General features: G+C 44.5%; 2 protein-coding genes across 5 annotated transcripts in view; one reads left to right on the plus strand and one right to left on the minus strand.

The window, feature by feature from the left end:
* The window catches only part of Galp (galanin like peptide), a 230,325-nt gene that overhangs the window by 179,354 nt on the left and 30,699 nt on the right, over positions 1-20,272 (plus strand). The window lies entirely within an intron of this gene.
* Znf583 (zinc finger protein 583) lies at positions 1,314-18,921 on the minus strand. 4 transcript variants are annotated; one of them, XM_076570469.1, is made up of 5 exons: positions 18,772-18,921; positions 16,428-16,503; positions 7,990-8,116; positions 6,402-6,500; positions 1,314-3,469 (listed from the first exon to the last, which is right to left on the minus strand). In XM_076570469.1, the coding sequence occupies exons 2-5, from the start codon at positions 16,434-16,436 to the stop codon at positions 1,995-1,997; spliced, it is 1,710 nt and encodes a 569-aa protein (XP_076426584.1). In that variant the 5' UTR covers positions 16,437-16,503; positions 18,772-18,921; the 3' UTR covers positions 1,314-1,994. The 4 variants fall into 4 exon arrangements, with proteins under 4 accessions (XP_076426584.1, XP_076426588.1, XP_006993631.1 ...); XM_076570473.1 differs by lacking the exon at positions 7,990-8,116 and having other exon boundaries at positions 6,402-6,497; positions 18,772-18,920; XM_006993569.4 differs by lacking the exon at positions 18,772-18,921 and having other exon boundaries at positions 16,428-18,259.

The raw sequence follows: 20,272 nt of genomic DNA on the forward strand, positions 1-20,272 counted from the left end.
CAGGTCCACTCTAAGAGCAACAAGTGCTCTTAATCGCTGAGCCATCTCTGCAAACCCCTAGTCCATTCTTATGATGTCTTCTGTGAACTGAGTTCCTAAAAAGTGTGCTAGTTTGGTTCAAATTTTGGGCACATTTGGGTTATCTTTCTGTTATATATCGTTTCTAAGATCATTCCATTCTGGCCAGAAAACATTCACAACACTTGAATTCTTTTGAATTAACTGAGATGTAGGGCTGGAGCGAGAACTCAGTGGTTAAGAGCACAGCATCCACATTAGGTGGCTCATCAACAGGTGTAACTTCAGCTCCAGGGGATCCACAGCCTTCCTCAGGCACTTGTGCGAGTGTGTGCACATGCGCGCGCGTGCACACACACACACACACACACACACACACAGAGAGAGAGAGAGAGAGAGAGAGAGAGAGAGAGAGAGAGAGAGAGAGAGAAATGCACACACACACATGATCTCTTTAAAAAATAACTGGAGATGTGTATTAAAGGCTTTCACTGTGGTACATACTGGGTAAGTACTCTAGTTCACTGATTACTGATCAGATTTTCTGCCTTGTTTTTAAATACCTGTTTTTCTTTTGTTTATACATATATATAATGATATATCTCAGTAAATTCTACCTTGGAGTGATTTTTTCCTTTTTTCTTTTTTTTTTTTTTTTTTTTAGAGAAAAGCAAGTATGGTGTCATAGAACTTGAACAATGAAATCGTTTTTCTTGTCCAGTCATATATTTACATATTCATGCTATGAAATAGAAGTTAACATGTTTCCCTCTATCATCAATCTAATATCAACCCACACTGTATTAGATGGCACCCACTTGTTATATGTATTAAGATAGGGTCTCATGTAGCCCAGGCTGGACTTGAACGGGCTATGTAGCCAAGAATAACCTTGAACTTTTATGTCCATCTTATGTGGTACTGGGGATTGAACCTAGGATTGTGCATGTTAGGAAATCACTTTACAAACTAAGCTCAGTCCTCAGTCTCCAACTTCAGTATTTCTTTTTTTTTAAAGATTTATTTATTTATTATGTATACAGTGTTCTGTCTGCATATACACCTGCATGTCAGAAGAGGGCACCAGATCTCATTATGGATGGTTGTGAGCCACCATGTGGTTGTTGGAAATTGAACTCATGACCTCTGGAAGAACAGCCAGTGCTCTTAACCTCTGAGCCATCTCTCCAGCCCCCCCCCCCTTTTTTTTAACTTCAGTATTTCTAATTAAAACCAAAAAGTTATAATGTCCCAGGTCTGTGTTTTGGCTTCTTTATGATTAAAATGACCAACTCTTCTTTGTGTATCATCATATTTTTATTGTAGATTAGTATTATTTTACGCTAGGCACTCTGCTAAGAAATTTACATGCATTATTTACTTCTCCCAATAGCGTTTGAGGTAGAACCATTATTAGTCCCATAATATAGATAAGACTGAAGGTTACAAAGGACCAAATGCTCTAAAATTAGGGATGGAAAAAGGAAGAGCAAGGATTAGAGCCTAGATCTATTTTAATTCTGGATGGAGAGAGGGGAGAGAGAGAGAGAGAGAGAGAGAGAGAGAGAGAGAGAGAGAGAGAGAGAGAGAGACACGGAGGGAGGGAGGGAGGGAGGGAGGGAGGGAGGGAGAGAGAGAGAGAGAGAGAGAGAGAGAGAGAGAGAGAGAGAGAGAATATTGACATGAAGGCTTTAGAAGGTAGTTTGAAACAAGGTGCTGGGGACAAGGTATCTTGTTAGGTTACTCTAAGGACTGTGTGCTTCTTCCCAATGAGTTTTTGGATGTCAGTAAGTAATCCTAATTAATGAAGGATAAATAATATGACCACAATGTGTTTTTCTAAGTTTGGCTGAAGTATAAAAACTGACAGAGGCATGGGTGAATACACTGGAAAGATATTTCAGTATTCCACATAAAACAGATTACCATGTAGAAGACAAGGATGATGAAATAGAAATGCTTCTAATGGGTCAGATTTATGAGATCAAACCCATAGCTCTCGGCAACTGATTGGATGGAGAGGGTGATGGAGAGGAAAGGGACAAGAATGACTCCATAATATGTACTTTCTCATGATGAGCAAGGTGTGCACGTTGCCTGAAGGACTTCCTGCAATCTTTACATTCGTAAGGTCTCTCTCCGGTATGAATTCTCTGATGTAGAGTAAGGGATCCACTATAACTAAAGGCTTTCCCACAAATATTACATTCATAAGGTTTCTCTCCAGTATGAATTCTTTGATGTTGAGCAAGGCCTGCATTCTGGCTAAATGTTTTCCTACATTCCTTACACGTGTAGGGTTTCTCTCCAGTGTGACTTCTCTGATGTTGAGCAAGTGATGAACTGTTGCTGAAGGCCTTTCTACATTCAGCACACTCGTAAGGTTTCTCTCCAGTATGAACCCTCTGATGTTGATCGAGGTAAGCAATCTGGCTAAAAGCTTTTCTACATACTTTACATTCATAAGGTTTTTCTCCAGTATGGACTCTCTGATGTTGAGACAGGTGTGCATACTGACTGAAAGACTTCCTGCATTCTTTACATTCATAGGGTCTCTCTCCAGTATGAATTCTTTGATGTACAATTAGGTATCCACGGTGACTAAAAGCTTTCCCACACACGTTACACATGTAAGGTTTCTCTCCTGTATGAATTCGCTGATGCTGAGCAAGAAACGAACCATTACTAAAGGCTTTTCCACATTCAATACATTCAAAAGGTCTCTCTCCGGTATGAATTCTTTGATGCTGAGTCAAGTGTGCAATCTGGCTGAAGGCTTTTTTACATTCTTTACACTGGTAAGGTTTCTCTCCAGTATGAACTCTTTGATGTTGAGCAAGATGTGCATTCTGGCTGAAGGCCTTCCTACATTCTTTACATTCATAAGGTTTCTCCCCCGTATGGATTCTCTTATGTTGAGCTAGGTTTGCGCTCTGGCTGAAGGCTTTCCCACATTCAATACATGCATAGGGTTTCTCTCCAGTATGAATTCTCTGGTGGAGAGTAAGGGATGAACTCTGGTTAAAGACTTTTTCACATTCATTACATTTCAGAATTTTCTTCTCTACATGGACCTTCTTATGTTTCATTTCCATAGACTTTTTTCGGTAACTTCTCCTTTGTGGCTCACATTGATGTGTTCTTTCTTTGGTAGAAAAACTCTGTGGTATATCTAGTATTGCATCCTGATGGAATGTTTGCCAAGACGGATTACACCCATTACTTTGATCTTCATAGATTTCTTTACGAATAATGAGCAATTGATTAGGATGCACCTCCTGACCTCCCAATCTGTTCTTAAACCAGTCTTCACTTTCATGGTTTTCTTTCAAATTGGGACAGTCAAGGCTATAACTAAAATGGCTTCTTCCCATGGGTAGGACTTTGGCCGATTCATCATAAATATCTTGCTTTGATGAAAATTCAATGCCTTTGAAGACATAATCCCAATCTAAAGGATACCAAGCAAATACATGTTTTAAAATTCATTCATTATAAGAAAAGAAAGTGCTCAAACAAAGAAAGTAAAATACAAAAGAAATTAAAGGATTTAACATCTCTTAATGCAGCTTCACTACTAAATTAAGAAAGGTGATTAAGCTGGGCACAGTGGCACATACCTTTAATTTCAGTACTTGTAGGGCAGAGGCAGGTGGTTCTCTGTGAGGTCGAGGCCAGCCTGGTCTACATAGTGAGTTCCAGGACAGCTAGAGCTATTTTATGGTTAATTTTTGCATTCTAGGAAGGTGTTTCTGAAAACAATTTTCTTTGTAATAAGTTCTAACTAAATGTAATTTTTCAGTTGATTCCTGAAGCCACAATGTCTTCATGAAAACATAATTTTCTATCAAACTGCTTGCCTTTATTAATTTAGTACAGGTTTTAATTTGGCTTTTCCTTATTAGACCCAAATAAGATTACCTCTTTTAAAAACTACATTGATTAAATGTGTGCACATAAGCGAATGTTTTGACATTTGTGTGGAGGTCAGAGGACAGCTTGTGGGATCTGGTTCTCTCCACCACGTGTGTCCTGAGGATCGAATTCAGGTCATCAGGCTTGGAGGTAAGTGCCTTTATCCGATGAGACATCTCAGTGTCCCAACATTACCAAAAACAGGGTCTTAGAAACTGATAAATCTTGGCAAAAATTAGTAAATGCATAGTGGGTCTCAGCAGAATTGACTACTGTATCCTACTCTATAATGATATAACTACATTCAACAATGATCCAGTGGGTAGTCATAGTATGTTCAGTAAGTCAGGCCTTTTCGTGATGAACTATCAGAATCTACAGGAGACATCAAATTTCATTTCAACAAATTTCAAAGTACTGACTGAAATCAGACAGAGATGTTCTCTACCCTCAAAAGAATTAAATTTAAGAGACCTAATTATGTCTGGCATGTACTCACTATCAGAGTATTAAGGAACAGTTGTAATTCTAAAGTGCGTATAATTACACAATAAACAAACAAAGACAGTAACTCCTTGAGGGGCTACCTCAGGAATGACCAGCAGAAACCCAAAGGAAGTGGAAAAACACACGCTACGTGAGAAAATAATGAAGTAGATAGAATCAGCAGAAAAAGTAAAGCCAAAATTAGGTTCCTTTATAAGATCACTGATTAAGAAAACAAGAGGGCCGGGCGGCGGTGGCGCACGCCTTTAATCCCAGCACTCGGGAGGCAGAGGCAGGCGGATCTCTGTGAGTTCGAGGCCAGCCTGGGCTACCAAGTGAGTTCCAGGAAAAGGCGCAAAGCTACACAGAGAAACCCTGTCTCAAAAAAAAAAAAAAAAAAAAAGAAAACAAGAGGAACCAGGCAGTGGTGGCGCTCGAGTTTAATCCTAGCACTCGGGAGGCAGAAGCAGGCAGATCTGTGAGTTCCAGGACAGCCTGGTCTACAGAACAAGTTCCAGGACAGCCAGGGCTACATGGAGAAACCCTGTCTCAGAACAGCCCCTCCTCCAAAAAAAAAAAAAAAAATATGTATATATATATATATATATATATATATATAAAAACCCACTATCTGATCTTATTAAAAACCCACTATCCAGTCAAATACAATAAAACAATCTGACCAAAATGTAATGGAACAAGAAAATTATCTTTTAAACAACCATGTGAAAGAGAAATTACAACTATAGGAAAGAATAGTAACAAAACCCATGAACTATCAGAATCTACAGGAGACAGGTGAAGATACACAAAGGGAACTTTGACAATCAATCACCCAATAAGAGAGAATGAGATTGGCACTGGCTGCTCTTGAAAAGGCCCAGATCCAGTTCCCAGCGCCCATATGAGTCAGTTTAACTAGGTCTGCATCTGACACCCTCTTCTGGCCTAGGCAGGTATTGCATGTGATGTACTATGCAGACAAAACACTCATACACGTTAAATAAAAATAAGTCTTACAAAAGGAGAATACCATGCCCTTTACAGCAGAAGGAGGAGATTGTCAGAGCAGCGGTTCTCAGCCTTCCTAATGCTGCGACCCTTTAACACAGTTCCTCATGCTGTGGGGACCCCTCAACCCCAAAACTATTGTCATTGCTACTTCATAACTGTAATTTTGCTACTGTTATGAACTGTAATGAATCTGTGTTTTCTGATGGTTTTAGGCCTGTGGTGGGAATGGCTAATGGGAAGTCTCACTCTGAGAGGCGATCTGCCTGGAGCCCTCTGTCCATCAACAGCTCCTGGCTCCTAGGCTTCTCCTGTTGGTGTGAGCATCTGACTCGATGCTCCAATGACCCTCTGCAGCTTGCTGTTTATTCTTCTACTGCTGCAGGCCATGTACCTAATAAACTCACTCACTCTAGACCAGCTCAGCATGATGGATCAGCCTCCGTATGGACCACATGCTTTAAAAGAAACTACTCCAGGGCTGGAGAGATGGCTCAGTGGTTAAGAACATGTATTGTTCTTGCAGTGGACCAAGTTCAGTTCCCAGCACCCACATCAGGCAGCTTACAACTGCTTATAACTCCAGATTCAGGGGATGACCCTAATCTTAGATACATGCACATATACATTCAAACACACATGTACACATAAATAAATAATAATAAAACATTTAAAAAAGAAATAAAAGAAAAGAAACTACTCCAGCTGGGTGGAAGTGGCACACACCTTTAATCCCAGCACTCCGGAGGCAGACCCAGGCAGATCTCTGTGAGTTCAAGGCCAGCCTGGTCTACAGAGTGAGTTCCAGGACAAGCACCGAAACTAAACAGAGAAGCCCTGTCTCGAAAAAAATCAAAAATGAAAAAAAAGAAAGAAACTACTCCTGAAGCACTAAGGATGAGCTAGGCTTTTCCCAACATCTGAGCCTTTCCCGACAGGGGCACCCACCTCCCTAGTTTGGCTCCACTCACCAGGGCTTGCGTCTCTTGCTCCCTCCTTCTGCACCACGCAGGGGTCTTTTCCTTGTTCCAGTAATGAGATCACAGCTGGCTTGTAAACAGGAATCCCTGCTTCCAAGAAACAGAAGAGGAATTAGCCACTGTCGGGGATCAAATCCAGTCCCCTGCTCATCAGGAAGGTGAGGCGTTGCGGTAGGAGATGGGGGAGATGGGAATATTCTTTAGAGTGAGTGACACAAAGGGACAGTCTAAAAAAGGCTACAAATTCTGTAAAATATAAATTATTTGAGGAGCATAAGAAAAGGTGGGGGGGAGCAATTTTCTTTGAACTTTTAAAACTGGGTTTGCCAGGCTGTTTCCCCAAGGCAGTCCTCCCTCCCCAGCTGTGATGGCTATTCTTGGTTGTTAACTTGACTACATCTGGAATTACCTAAAACCCAAGTGGCTGGGTACACCTGTGAGGGATTTTTTTCCCCTTAATTAGAGCATTTGAAGTGGGAAGATCCATTTTTAATCTGGATCTTTTGAGGTTGGATGATCCACCTTTAATCTGGGCCACACATTCTGCTGGCAGCCTATATAAAGGACATGGAAGAAGGAAGCTCTCGCTTTTTGCTCTCTCTCTCTCTCTCTCTCTCTCTCTCTCTCTCTCTCTCTCTCTCTCCATTGCTTTACTGACATTAGAGCCCACTTCTTTGGAATTCTGGTGTATACTGAAGACCAGCTGAGATATCCAGCCTTGTGGACTGAACAACTAATGGATTCTTGGACCTTTTGTTGGACTAGCTGGACCATAGCCTGTAAGCCATTCTAATAAATCCCCTTTATATGTTATATAATATGTAATATATAATAATATGTGGTTTATATGTGTGAAAATGTATATATATATATAAACTCAATCAGTTCTGTTCCTCCAGAGAACCCTGACTAATACACCGGCCCTCTGGAACTGGAACTACAGGCATGTGCCATTACATGATGGGCATAAGAAAGAGAAATTGGGCCAATAAAATAAACGGCTTAGTGGGAAAAGGGCTTGCTGGGAAGGCCTGATGACTGAGTTCCATTCATGGAACCCCTGTAAAGGTGGAGAGAGAGAACTGACTCCACAGGTTGTCTTCTGGCCTCCACATGCACTCTGTGGCATGTGCACACAACTCCCCAACACACACACACACACACACACACACACACACACACAAATAATAATAATAATACAATTTTAAAATTAAAGGGGCCAGTGAGGTGGCTCAATTGGGAAAAGGCGCTTACTGCCAAGCCTCCTGAGGAAGGGCATTCTATCCCCAGGACCCACATGATGAAAGGGGAGAACCAACTGTCCTCTGATTTCCATACGTGTGCCATGGCATGAGCATGAACACACATACATACACACACACACACACACACACACACACACAGAGAGAGAGAGAGAGAGAGAGAGAGAGAGAGAGAGAGAGAGAGAGAGAGAGAGAGATGTAACTTTTAAATGTTTAATAAAAAGGGGAAATTTAGTAAAGCAACTCAGGCATCTCAGAGACACTTCACGGAACCCAGCCCCGTGTGTAGAGTTGGAATCCTGCAGAGACCTCCTTACCCAGCGACACCAGGCTCTTATAGTTCTCCAACGTCACCTTCCTGTACAAGTCTCTCTGAGCATCATTCAGCCATTCCCATTCCTCCTGAGTGAAATTTACAGACACATCCCCAAATGTCACCAAATCCTGAAATGACATAAACATACTCTGGTTCAAGTCCTCACATGGGCCTAGATTAAATGGTTAAAGCTGGACATGACACACTCCTCTAAACCCAGCACTCAGGAGGCAGATGAAAGGCGTTCCGAGTTCCAGGCCAGTTTGGGCTGCATAGTGAGCTCAAAGCTATAGTGTGAGACCCTGTCTCAAACAAACAAACAAACAAACAAACAAACAACAACAAAACAATACAACACAACAGAAAAGAGTTAGCACTAGTTAAACTGTCTATACTTTGAGAAAAGGAATTATGGGTTTTTTGTTATTTTTTGTTTCTGAGACAGGGTCTTGTGTGTGGCTCAGGGCTGTCTAGAATTCACAACCCTCTGCCTCAGCTTCCCAAGTGCTAAGATTGTGTGTATCATTGTGTCTATCTTTATCATTTTCCCCTCTCTCTCATAGATAGGGTATAGGTACACAACTCAAGCCGGCCTTGAACTTTTGGTCCTTTTTGCCTTAGTCCCCCAAGTGCTGGACTTACAGGTATGGCCACTGTAAGCCCTTCAAGGCACAAGTGGTCAGGTCCCGCCCCCAGACCACTCTAAAGGGCCACAACCTCACTTTCCAGCCCCTGGAGATGCAGGTGGCCAAGCTCTGCCCTACAGGGGAAAAAAAAAAAAAAGCCCAAGATCAGGCTAAAGAATCCCACCAATCCCTGAGCTTGCTCCAAGATCAGCCCACAAAATCCCATCAATCACAGGCCACCCTGTAAAGGTCCGCCCCCCAGCCCAAGAAACCCTTTATAAAGCCTGCCTCCTGCTCAGTTGCTGCTTCTGAGCAGAAGCGGCCACCCTCGTGTCTCTCCCGATAAATCTCTTGTGTGAGGTTTGTTGTGTGGTGTGACTTTGTGGTATTCTTTGGCTTCTAACTGCCAGGATACCTTTCCCCTCAGAGCTGTAACACTTATGGCCACCACCTTACATTCTTAAAAATGCATGTTAATAATCGTCATGCTTAGTTCTCTTATGGGAAGTCCCTAACTTCTGAGAAACTCTCTGTTGCTGGAGAAAAGACTCACCATACATGTATGGATCAGTAATGATAAAATCAACACAGTGTACAACAACAGGGGATTCATACTAAACGCCAAAGAACTTCATTTGGAGAAAACAAGAGACACTGAGGCAGGAAAAAAAAAGAGTGTTACTTAGTAAGTAATGGATCTGTATTACCTTAGAAACTTAAGAATTTATGAAAATGATGTATAGTTAATTAGGTGTATACAAACAAGGCAAAAGAAGAAACAAAGTTGTAAACAAAGAGCAGATGAAATAAAAGGAAAACAAGGAGAATGTTAGGTTTAAACAAACACTTCTGAGTAATAACATTAAGGGGAAATGTGCTAATCAAAAGACTATCAGGCTTTATTTTCATATTCTCTTTATAACAAGAATACCTAAAATGTAACCTTTATTGACAATAATTACTTTCAAGAACTTATTTATGTATTTTATTTATGTGTATGAGTGTTTTGCCTGCATGTATGTCTGTTCACTATGTGTGTGCCTGGTGCCCATGGAGGCCAGAAAAGGGCATCAGATCCACTGGGATTACATCACAGTAATTACAGATGACTGTGGGTGCTGGGAACCAAACTCAAGTCCTTTGGAAGTACAGCCAGTGGTCTCAACTCTCTCTCTCGCGCTCTCTCTCTCTCTCTCTCTAAGCTATGTTCCTCTAGACCACTGGTTCTCAACCTTCCTAATGCTGAGACCCTTTACGCTTTAATACAGTTCCTCATGTTCTGGTGACTCCCAACCATAAAATTATTTTTGTTGCTACTTCATAACTGTAATTTTGATACTATTATGAATCATAATATAAATATTTGGTATGCAGGATATCTGATATGTGACCCATGTGAAAGGGTTGTTCAACCCCCAAAGGGGTTGCAACACATAGGTTGAGAACCACTGCTCTAAAGAACCCTGACTAATGCATTCTCTAAAAGAGAGATTTAGCATACCATGACTTGAGAGGGGGAAAGGTCACCTTATGAATAAGCCACCTACCTCATAAATATTCATAAAAACTACTTATGAATCTAGACAGAACTCATTGTGCTGGTACTGCCTTTGGGAGCAGCAATTTCTCTGTATATATCACATACTTCAATTTTCTTTGCTAAATAAACTTCCACTTAAACTGCCTGTGTCTCCTGTCTGAATTCTTTGTTACTCCTATAATTAATATTTTCCTTTCATCATTCCTCAGCATATAAGTATAATCAGCACATCTACTGATTGTAGTGTGTGAGAATGTTTGATTTTTAAAAACTGCTATTTGTGATGGTTGGTGTAGCCAACTTGACAGATTCTAGATGTAAGTATTATAGTTTTTTTTTTGGGGGGGGGGTTTCTTGGGGGGGGGGTTTGAGACAGCGTTTCTCTGTATAGCTTTGCGCCTTTCCTGGATCTCGCTCTGTAGACCAGGCTGGCCTCGAACTCACAAAGATCTGCCTGGCTCTGCCTCCTGAGTGCTGGGATTAAAGGCGAGTACCACTGTTGCACAACTTTTTGGTTTTTTTGAGACAAGGTTTCTCTGTGTAGCCCTGGCTGTCTGGGAACTGGCTCTGTAGACCAGGCTGCACCACCACTGCCTGGCCTCATTGGGTGTCTTAACTGTCTTTTCTGTTGCTGTGATAAAATACCCTGACCAGGGCTGGAGAGACGGTTCAGTTCAGTTCAGTTCCCAGCATGGGATGTTCACAACACGGTGGCTCACAACTGTCTATAACTCCAGTTCCAGGGGATTTGACCCCTCCTCTAACCTCTCTGGGTACCAGGCATGCACATGGTACACAGGCATATATGCAGGTAAAACATTCATTCACACAAAATAAATACATCTAAAGAGAGAAAAGAAAAGAAAGCACCCTGACTTTAAATAACTTAAAAATAACTCAGGGGAAAAGGATTTATTTTGGCTCATAGTTCCAGGTTACAGTCCACCATCATGGAGGAAGTAACAGAGGCAGGAACTTGAGACACCTAGTCAGACTGCATCTATAGTAAAGACGTGGTGATAGCTGGGTGGTGGTAGCACACAACTTTAATCCCAGTACTCAAGAGGCAGAGACAGGCAGATCTTTGAGTTCGAGGCCAGCCTGGTCTACAGAGAGTTGCAGCACAGCCAGGACCACACAGAGAAACCCTGTCTTGAAAACAAAGAAACAAAAGAAAACAGAAATGCCCCGCCCCCCATAGGTTCATATATTTGAATCTTAGTCATTAGGGAGTAGCACTACTTGAGAAGGATTAGGAGGTGTGCCTTGTCAGAGGAGGTGTGTCACTGGGGGAGGATTTCGAGTTTTCAAAAGCCCAAGCCAGGACCAGTGACTCTCTTCTCAATTTTTCCAGCACCATGTCTGCCTGTGTGCCGCCATGCTCCCAGCTATGATGATAATGGACTATACTTCTGAAACTATAAGCCAGCCCACAATGAAATGCTTTCTCTTATAAAAATTGCCATGGTCATGATGTCTCTTCACAGCAACAGAATAGTGACTAAGACACTTAAGGATGCTCAGACTCCTCTCTCTACTTATATAGTCCAAGATCATCTTCAGGGAATAAATACTGCTTCCCATAGTGGATATGTCTTTCTACATCAGCTAACATAAGATAAGCCCAACTCCCAGATGATTCTGACAGTTAACACTTAACCATCTGTGGTGGTTTGAATGAGAATGCCCTCCATAGGTTCTTATGTTTGGATGCTTGGCCTCCAGTTACAGGAACTGCTTGGAAAGGATTAGGAGGTGTGGCCCTGTTGGATGAGGTATGTCACTAGGCCTGGGCCTTTAAGGTTTCAAAAGTCCACACCAGGTCCAATCTCTCTTTCTGTCTGTTGCCTGTAGATCAGGATGTAGAGCTCTCCACTACTGTGCTAGTGCCATGCCTGTCTCCTTCCACCATGATAATCATGGACTAACCCTCTAAAACGGCAAGCAAGGCCCCAGTTAAATGCCCTCTCTTATAAGATTTACCGTGGTCATGGTGTCTCTCCACAGCAACAGAACACTGAGACAATCATGGTGTCTCTACACAGCAACAGAACACTGACTGAGACAGTCACGGTGTCTCTACACAGCAACAGAACACTGAGACAGTCATGGTGTCTCTCCACAGCAACAGAACACTAAGACAGTCATGGTGTCTCTTCACAGCAACAGAACACTGACTGAGACAGTCATGATGTCTCTACACAGCAACAGAACACTGAGACAGTCATGGTGTCTCTTCACAGCAACAGAACACTGAGACAGTCATGGTGTCTCTCCACAGCAACAGAACACTGACTGAACAGTCACGGTGTCTCTACACAGCAACAGAACACTGAGACAGTCACGGTGTCTCTCCACAGCAACAGAACACTGACTGAGACAGTCATGATGTCTCTACACAGCAACAGAACAATGAGACAGTCATGGTGTCTCTACACAGCAACAGAACACTGACTGAGACAGTCACGGTGTCTCTCCACAGCAACAGAACACTGACTAAGACAGACATGGTGTCTCTACACAGCAACAGAACACTGAGACAGTCATGGTGTCTCTCCACAGCAACAGAACACTGACTGAACAGTCACGGTGTCTCTACACAGCAACAGAACACTGAGACAGTCACGGTGTCTCTACACAGCAACAGAACACTGAGACAGTCACAGTGTCTCTCCACAGCAACAGAACACTGACTGAGACAGTCATGATGTCTCTACACAGCAACAGAACAATGAGACAGTCATGGTGTCTCTCCACAGTGACAGAACACTGAGACAGTCACGGTGTCTCTCCACAGCGACAGAACACTGACTGAACAGTCACGGTGTCTCTCCACAGCAACAGAACACTAAGACAGTCATGGTGTCTCTCCACAGCAACAGAACACTAAGACAGTCATGGTGTCTCTCCACAGCGACAGAACACTGAGACAGTCACGGTGTCTCTACACAGCAACAGAACACTGAGACAGTCATGGTGTCTCTCCACAGCAATACAACAGTAACTAAGACACCATCACAACTGGAAATGAACCCCTGGGCAAGCCTGTGGAAGAAGACTGCTCACTATAGGTGACGCCCTTCCCTGACTGGGACCTGAGTCTTTGTAAATGGAGCAAAGGAGACAAGCAGCATGCCTTCCTTGTCTTCTGCCTCCTGATTGTACACGTGATGAGACCAGCTGCTTCAAGCTCCCACACCTCGACATCCGCATCGTGATGGACTAGACCATGAACTGTGAACCAGAATAAACTCCTCCTTTAAAATTTGCAGTTGTCAAAGTATTTTACCATAGCAACGGGAAGAGAAACTAAGGTACCAGTTAAGGTGCTGACTTCAGTCTCAGTCATTAAATCACTAAATGGGGGCTGGAGAGATGGCTCAGTGGTTAAGGGCGCTTGGTGTTCTCACAGCCCAGTTTCCGGCACCCCCATGGTGGCTCACAACTGTCTGCAACTGCACTTCTAGGAGATGGGATGCCCTCTTCTGGCCTCTTCCAGCCCCAGGCACATACGCGTTGCACATAAAGACACGGAGACAAAACACAAATACACATACAATAATTTAAAAAAAAAAAATCATTAAATGAATTTTGTCTTGGGATTAGGACAGAATTTTTAACATTTTATAAAAAAGACCCTAAACAGACTTTGGCCATTTTGTACTATATATTCAAACAAAGCAGGATTCTCAGTGTTGCCCAATTATAAAATAAAAATACTGATTAACTCAGTTTAATGTTCTGCAGAATCAAATATTCAGTCAAGATTTAGTCAATTATGTAAAAATAAACAAGTACACTAATTTCATTAGTGTGTAAATTTACTTTCATCTTTAACAAATGGAAAAATCACATATATACCAATCAATAGTTTTAAAATAATTCTTAATGATCCATTACTAATGTTTGATTTAATTATCTTAGACACCTATAGGCCAGGGTTGTTTAGGAACTTCTCAGGCATGGGCCAGCAAGCCGAGTCCCTGTGGGAAAGGCGTTTGCTGCCGAGCCTGACCACCTGGGTTCCTTGCTCAGGACCCACATGTTGGCATGAGAGAGCCGACTCCCACAAACTGTCCTCTAACCACACCCACGGAGTAGCGCATGCACACATACATAAACATAAGCTTTTCTTTGAGGCAGGGTTTCTCTGGGTAGCCCTGGCTGATCCTGGAACTCACTATGTAGCCCAGGCTGGCCTCAAACTCATAGCTCCACCAGCTTCTGCCTCCTGAGTCCCAGGATTAAAGGCGTGTGCCACCACTGATATATAAGTTTTGAAATTCTAATTTAGGGGCTGGAGAGGTGGATCAGTGGTTAAGAGCACTGGCTGATCTTCCAGAGGTCCTGAGTTCAAGTCCTGGCAACCACATGGTGGCTCACAACTATAACGGGATCTGATGCCCTCCTCTGGCCTGCAGGCATACATGCAGACAGACCACTCATACTGAAAAATAAAAAGAAAAAAATACTTTAAAAAATTTAAAAATTTCTCAGACAAAACAGGGTCAAGGATGGAAAAAAAATTAATTCTACTTTAGACGATTTCACTCTGGCTTACTTTTCTCTTTACAGCTATTCTCTATATTTTATCTAGCAATGTGTATGATTTTCATATTTAACCTATAGAATCCCTAAGTGTAAGGAAAAAGATTTTCCTAAATAAACAATCCATCCTTTTCCTGCAGGTGTGATACATACCGCACATGTTTAGTAACTGGGGGAATAAATTCCATTCTTATACAATTTGCATATGTGCCTTTGTTTCTGGGTATTATATGCACATCTTTAAATGTGTTTCCTTTTGGCTCTGTTTCACACTATTTACTCTTTCGGTTATTGTGGAAAATATTTTTGTGATGTTTTAAAAACACAGGTTCAATGGACTGGAGATGCTCAGTGGGTAAGAGCACCACTTGCTCTTGCAGAGGACATGGGTTCCGTTCCCAGCACCCACATGGCCCCTCACAACCATTGTAACTCCAGTTCCAGGGGATCCGGTGCCCTCTTCTGGCCTCCTCTGGCACTGCATTCATGTATTGCACAGACATACATGCAAGCAAACACCCACACCCACTAGATAAACATGACAAATAGTTAAGAATACAGACCTAACTGCTCCCTGTCTGCCTTCCCCACACCCCGAAACAAATGTCTCTCTAGCCAGTGGTGGTGGCACACACCCATATTCCCAGCGCTTTAGCGGTGTACGCAGGAGGGCTGGGAGTTCAAGATCATAGCTGGAGAGTGAATTGAGGGCCAGCTTAGGCTACATGAGGCACTGTCTCAATTTATTTTCCATAACAATTTCACTCATTAATTAACTGGATTACCTAGTATATCAAAGCTGTAGGCTGCTGCTAACTCAGAATATTCCTAAAAGAAGGCTTGACTGTTCTCCTAAAAATCTTCCTCTTCTAAGCTCGCAAGTACTTAGACAACCCCTGCCTTAGCTGAGCCACACATTATTTAATGATCAAGATTCGATACATGGGATTACTCAAAATCATCTTGAACATGAGTTTTTGCCAAATGTCCTAACTCTGAGCACCCCAAAGCCCTCCTACTTCCTTTCAAACCCGAGATGGTGGAGAAAAACTCATCACTGCCGGTCAGAACTGAACACGCCTCCACCTCCAATACTCACAAAGAGACTCCACAAATATCCCGCTTTGGTGGTTGGAAAGAAAATGGCCCCAAAGCGAGTGGCACTATTAAGAGGTGTGGCTTTGTCGGAGGAGGTGTGGCCTTGTTGGAGGAAGTGTGTCACTGTGGGGGTGGGCTTTGAGGTCTCTTCTGCTCAAGCTTCCCCCAGTGTAATACTCAGCCCACTTCCTGTTGTCTACAAGAAGTGGAACTCTCAGCTCCCTCTCCAGCACCACGTCAGCCTGCACGCCACCATGTTTCACCATAATGAAAATGGACTGAACCTCTGAACTGAAAGCCAGCCCCAATTAAATGCTTTCTTTTGTAAGAGTTGCCGTGGTCACGGTGTCTCTTCACAGCAATAGAAACCCTGCTAAGACACTACCCAAGAGAGTATTTTTTCCTCATTAGAGTTTATAAGAGCACTGCATGGGTCCCTGAAGCAAATGTTGGCTGGCGATGAGGGATACCCTTAGGCTTCGGGGAACCCTCTTTTGTGTTGCAATGGAGAAGAAGACCCAGTCACTGGATAGAAGAGATTTTGTCAGGCTGATGAATTTCAGGAATTAAAGTTAACCTGGCTGAAAAAATAAGGTGGCATTTCAGGGAACAAGAAATGCTTCTTACCTGGGACATGGCGTTAAAACTTCAAGACTCTATGACTGTGTTTCTGGGAGGGGGGCGATGTCCTGAGAAAGCACAGCTGGACAGAAAAAAGAAACCATGAGTTCCAGGTATGCCCTGCGGCCCCAGCGTCACTGGCCTTAAAAGCCTCCCAGTCCTTTGGTTTTTCCTGCTCCCATCACAGTCGTACATTTGAGGTGTCATTAAACTTACAATTATTTTCCCCTATGTACTTTATAGCTCCGGAACTCAACATATATTTTATGTCTAAGTTATCTCTTCCACTTACAATTGTAAACAATAAGAGCAAATACAGAGTGGCATTATCAAGTAAGAATCTTCCACCCTTTTACACACGAAGGTTTTTCATTATTGAAGATACCCAAGCCCATCGTTGAGCAAATAACTGAGCCAAACTGGAAACTTGACTTGAATTTATAGTGTACAGATGATGGTGTTAACGGGAAGTATGTCCCCACCCTTTCTACAAGGATGAGAAATAGGCTACTAAATGAAGCTGCTTTACACAGTGGGCGTCTGAGGGACCATGTGATCTAGAAGACACTGCTAACGAACGGAAAACAACTTCCTCAGAAAGAGGAGAGAGGGGAAGTGTAGTCAGTCACTGTTTTAATTGTGAATTCTTTTTTTTTTTTTAAATTAAACTTCACTGCCTTAAAGAATAATGAATCACTTAAGAGTGCTGGAGAAGCAGCTTGGTGGTTAAGAGCACTGGCTGCTTTTCCAGAGGACCGGGGTTCAATTCCCAGCACCACATGGCAGCTCACAACTGAATGTAACTCCAGTTCTAGTGGATCTAACTAACTCCCTCACACAGACACGCATGCAGGCCAGACACAATGCACATAAAGTAAAAATAAATTCTTTTAAAAAATCTTAAAGAAATAAATCATTTAAGCAAGCACTATAACTCGGTGCCAAGAAGCCCTCTCTATATATATTAGATCCTATATATTAGTCCTGTATCTATATATTAGTCCTATATCTATATATTAGATGCTATATATTAGTCCTGTATCTATATAGCTCTATGTTAGAATGCTTTCATTTGAACCCTCAGTACACCACATCTGTTCACACAATCACACAGTATCACAGCCTTCCTCATGCCCCATCTCAGACTGTCACACATTCTCCAGCACCGTCTGCCTCGAACGGTTACAGTCTCAGACTCGATGACACAGCCTTATATACTGTCACTCAGGCCCACACACTGTCACAGGCTCCATGACACCTGATCGTAAATGCTCCACTGGAATAGTATCACACAGTCCCAAACACAGCCTCACTCTCCGCAGGTCTGCGCAGTCAAATGTGGGTCTCACAGTCTGTCACGGTGCCACCACACGGTGCCACCACATCACAAGGCACCGACCCGAGACGCTGTCTCATACAGTCCCAGTCAGTCTTGCGCACATCCTCAAAGCCTCTCGTGGCCTCGTCATTCGCACATTTTCTCTCGCACACTGTCCCAGGCCCTCTTAGACAGGGTGGTATAGTCCTTACCGACACCCGCATTGTCACGGCCTCTCACACTCTCAAAAGAGTATTCCGCCCCAGGCCCCCTCCACAAAGTGGCTGGGGCTCAACCCTGTCACATGGGTCCCGGAGCAAATTCTCCCATGCCGCCCCCTGTGCTGTCCCGTACTGTCAACACACCGCCCCGACTTCCCGGTCTCGGACAGTGTGCCGCCTGCAAGTCACAGGCACCTCAGACACTAGCCCTGGGACCCCAACATTCTCACACACACCCCACCCTGTGCGGTCACTCGCCTGGTCACAGCCTTTCGGTCCCACACAGTCCCCAGTCACGGGTCCCCTCGCCCTGTCACGTGGGTCTCCAAACACACGACCCCCCGAGCTGTCACAATGTCACAGCCACAGTCCCACACAGTCCCCAGTCACGGGTCCCCTCATAGGGGGTGGCGGGGGTCTCACTGTCACGTGGGTCTCCAAACACACGACCCCCCGAGCTGTCACTCACAATGTCCCCAGGCACGGGTCCCCTCGTGCACACTGGCGTGGTCGCGTACACACACACACACACACACACACCCCGTCAGTCTCACACAACGCGCAGGTTCAGTCACAGGTTCTTCCGAGAAAGCGGGGCAGCCGCGCTGTCACTCGGGTGTCGCCCCCCACCCCCTACCCCCCACCCCCACACCCCAGCGCCATCACACCCGGGCACCAGCCCTTCTTCCCGGGCTCCGAGCCCTGCCCGGGCTCCCAGTCCCAGGCCCCCGCGGGCACGGCGGCGCGCTCTCGCACCGTCCCGCGGGCCCCGCCACACACGCGCTCTCCCACCCGGCAGCCCGCTCCTCACCGGGCTCCTCCTCCGTCCGCGCCGCCGCTCGCTCGCTCGCTCGCTCGGCGCCGCGACGGCTCGGGCCGGGCCCGGGGCTCGATCTCGCGGAGCTAGCTCCCGGGGCGCACAAAGCCAGAGCGGCGGCAGAGCGGTCCCCGCCGCGCAGAGGCCTCTGGGAGGTGGAGTCCAGCGCTGGACCGGCGCGGCGCAGGGCATGCTGGGAGCGCCAGCGTCTCCCGCGGGGCTCTCTGTTCTCTTGGGGTTTTCAGGAGCCGGACGCACTCCGGCTGCGCAGGCGCAGCGAGCGGGCTCGGCCCGGAGCGAGGGTCGGGGTGGGATGCTCGAGCGCGCGTGCGCAGTGCTGGCCGGCGGCTGTGCCCGCTGGCAAGAGGAAGGAGGCTCCGTCTCAAACAAACAACAAAGATTTGGAAATCAGCCTGGGCGGTAGGAAAGGAATGATCTAGAGCAGCGGTTCTCACCTTCCTCGTGCTGTGGTGACCCCCCACCATAAAATTATTATTATTTCTTATTTTTTTGGTTTTTCGAAACAGGGTTTCTCTGTGTAGCTTTGGTTCCTGTCCTGGAACTCGCTCTGTAGCCCAGGCTGGCCTCGAACTCACAGAGCAGCCTGCCTCTGCTGGGATTAAAGGCGTGCGCCACCACCGCCCGGCTCCCGGCACCATAAACTTACTTTTGTTGCTACTTCACACCTGTAACTTTGCTCCTGTGGTGAATCGTAATATAAACATCCGTGTTTTCCGATGGTCTTCGGGAACCCTGTGAAGGGGTAGGTGGGCCCGCAAGGGTGTCGTGACCCACATGTTGAGAACCACTGTTAATAGGGTGGAATCACGACTGAGACTGTGGAACCCAGAAACTGGAACCTTCCTGGGAATCTCTGCTGGGAGAAGGAAAAGCCTGAAGTCTGGTACCAGTCAGCCAAAGGACTTGTCTGCTCAGCACAGTTCTTGTTCTCTACTTAAACCTAAAGCTTTTGTCGGGACTCTGAAAATGGATTTAGGACAGGGGGTGTGGGGTGTCACTGGATTTCTTTGGTCCTCTTTCCAACATGGCCACGTTATTATTATTATTATTATTATTATTATTTTGGTTTTGGATTTTCGAGACAGGGTTTCTCTGTAGCTTTGGAGCCTGTCCAGGAACTCACTCTGTAGACCAGGCTGGCCTCAAACTCATAGAGATCTGTCTGTGCCACCACCACTGCCGGGCATGGCCACGTTTAATAAATCCCCTTTCTCTACATGTCACTAATTTTTTTTTAATTGGCTTATTGAGGAAGGTGAGCACAGACAGGGCTTCCAAGGCCACGTTTTCTACACACACACACACACACACACACACACACACACACACACGTCTTGACTCAAAAAAACAAAATGTTCAACAAGATTGTTAGGTTATACCCGTTAACCCCCAAGATGGGAGGAGAAAAGCCACCAACCCAAATCATTATGGTCAAATGAATGAAAGCAAGCTTTTTTCTTCGTGTGCAGGGGCT

The sequence above is a fragment of the Peromyscus maniculatus genome, chromosome 1 (genome assembly GCF_049852395.1).
Source record: "Peromyscus maniculatus bairdii isolate BWxNUB_F1_BW_parent chromosome 1, HU_Pman_BW_mat_3.1, whole genome shotgun sequence".
NCBI lineage: Eukaryota > Metazoa > Chordata > Mammalia > Rodentia > Cricetidae > Peromyscus > Peromyscus maniculatus.

Bases quoted from the DNA above. Each gene is read 5' to 3' on its own strand.
- Znf583 (XM_076570469.1), bottom strand. The intron at 6,501-7,989 runs GTAAGGAGGTCT...GTTTCTTGGAAG, and splicing joins TAAGAGCCTGGTGTCGCTGG to CAGGGATTCCTGTTTACAAG. The intron at 3,470-6,401 runs GTGAGTGGAGCC...GGTATCCTTTAG, and splicing joins AGCAAGAGACGCAAGCCCTG to ATTGGGATTATGTCTTCAAA.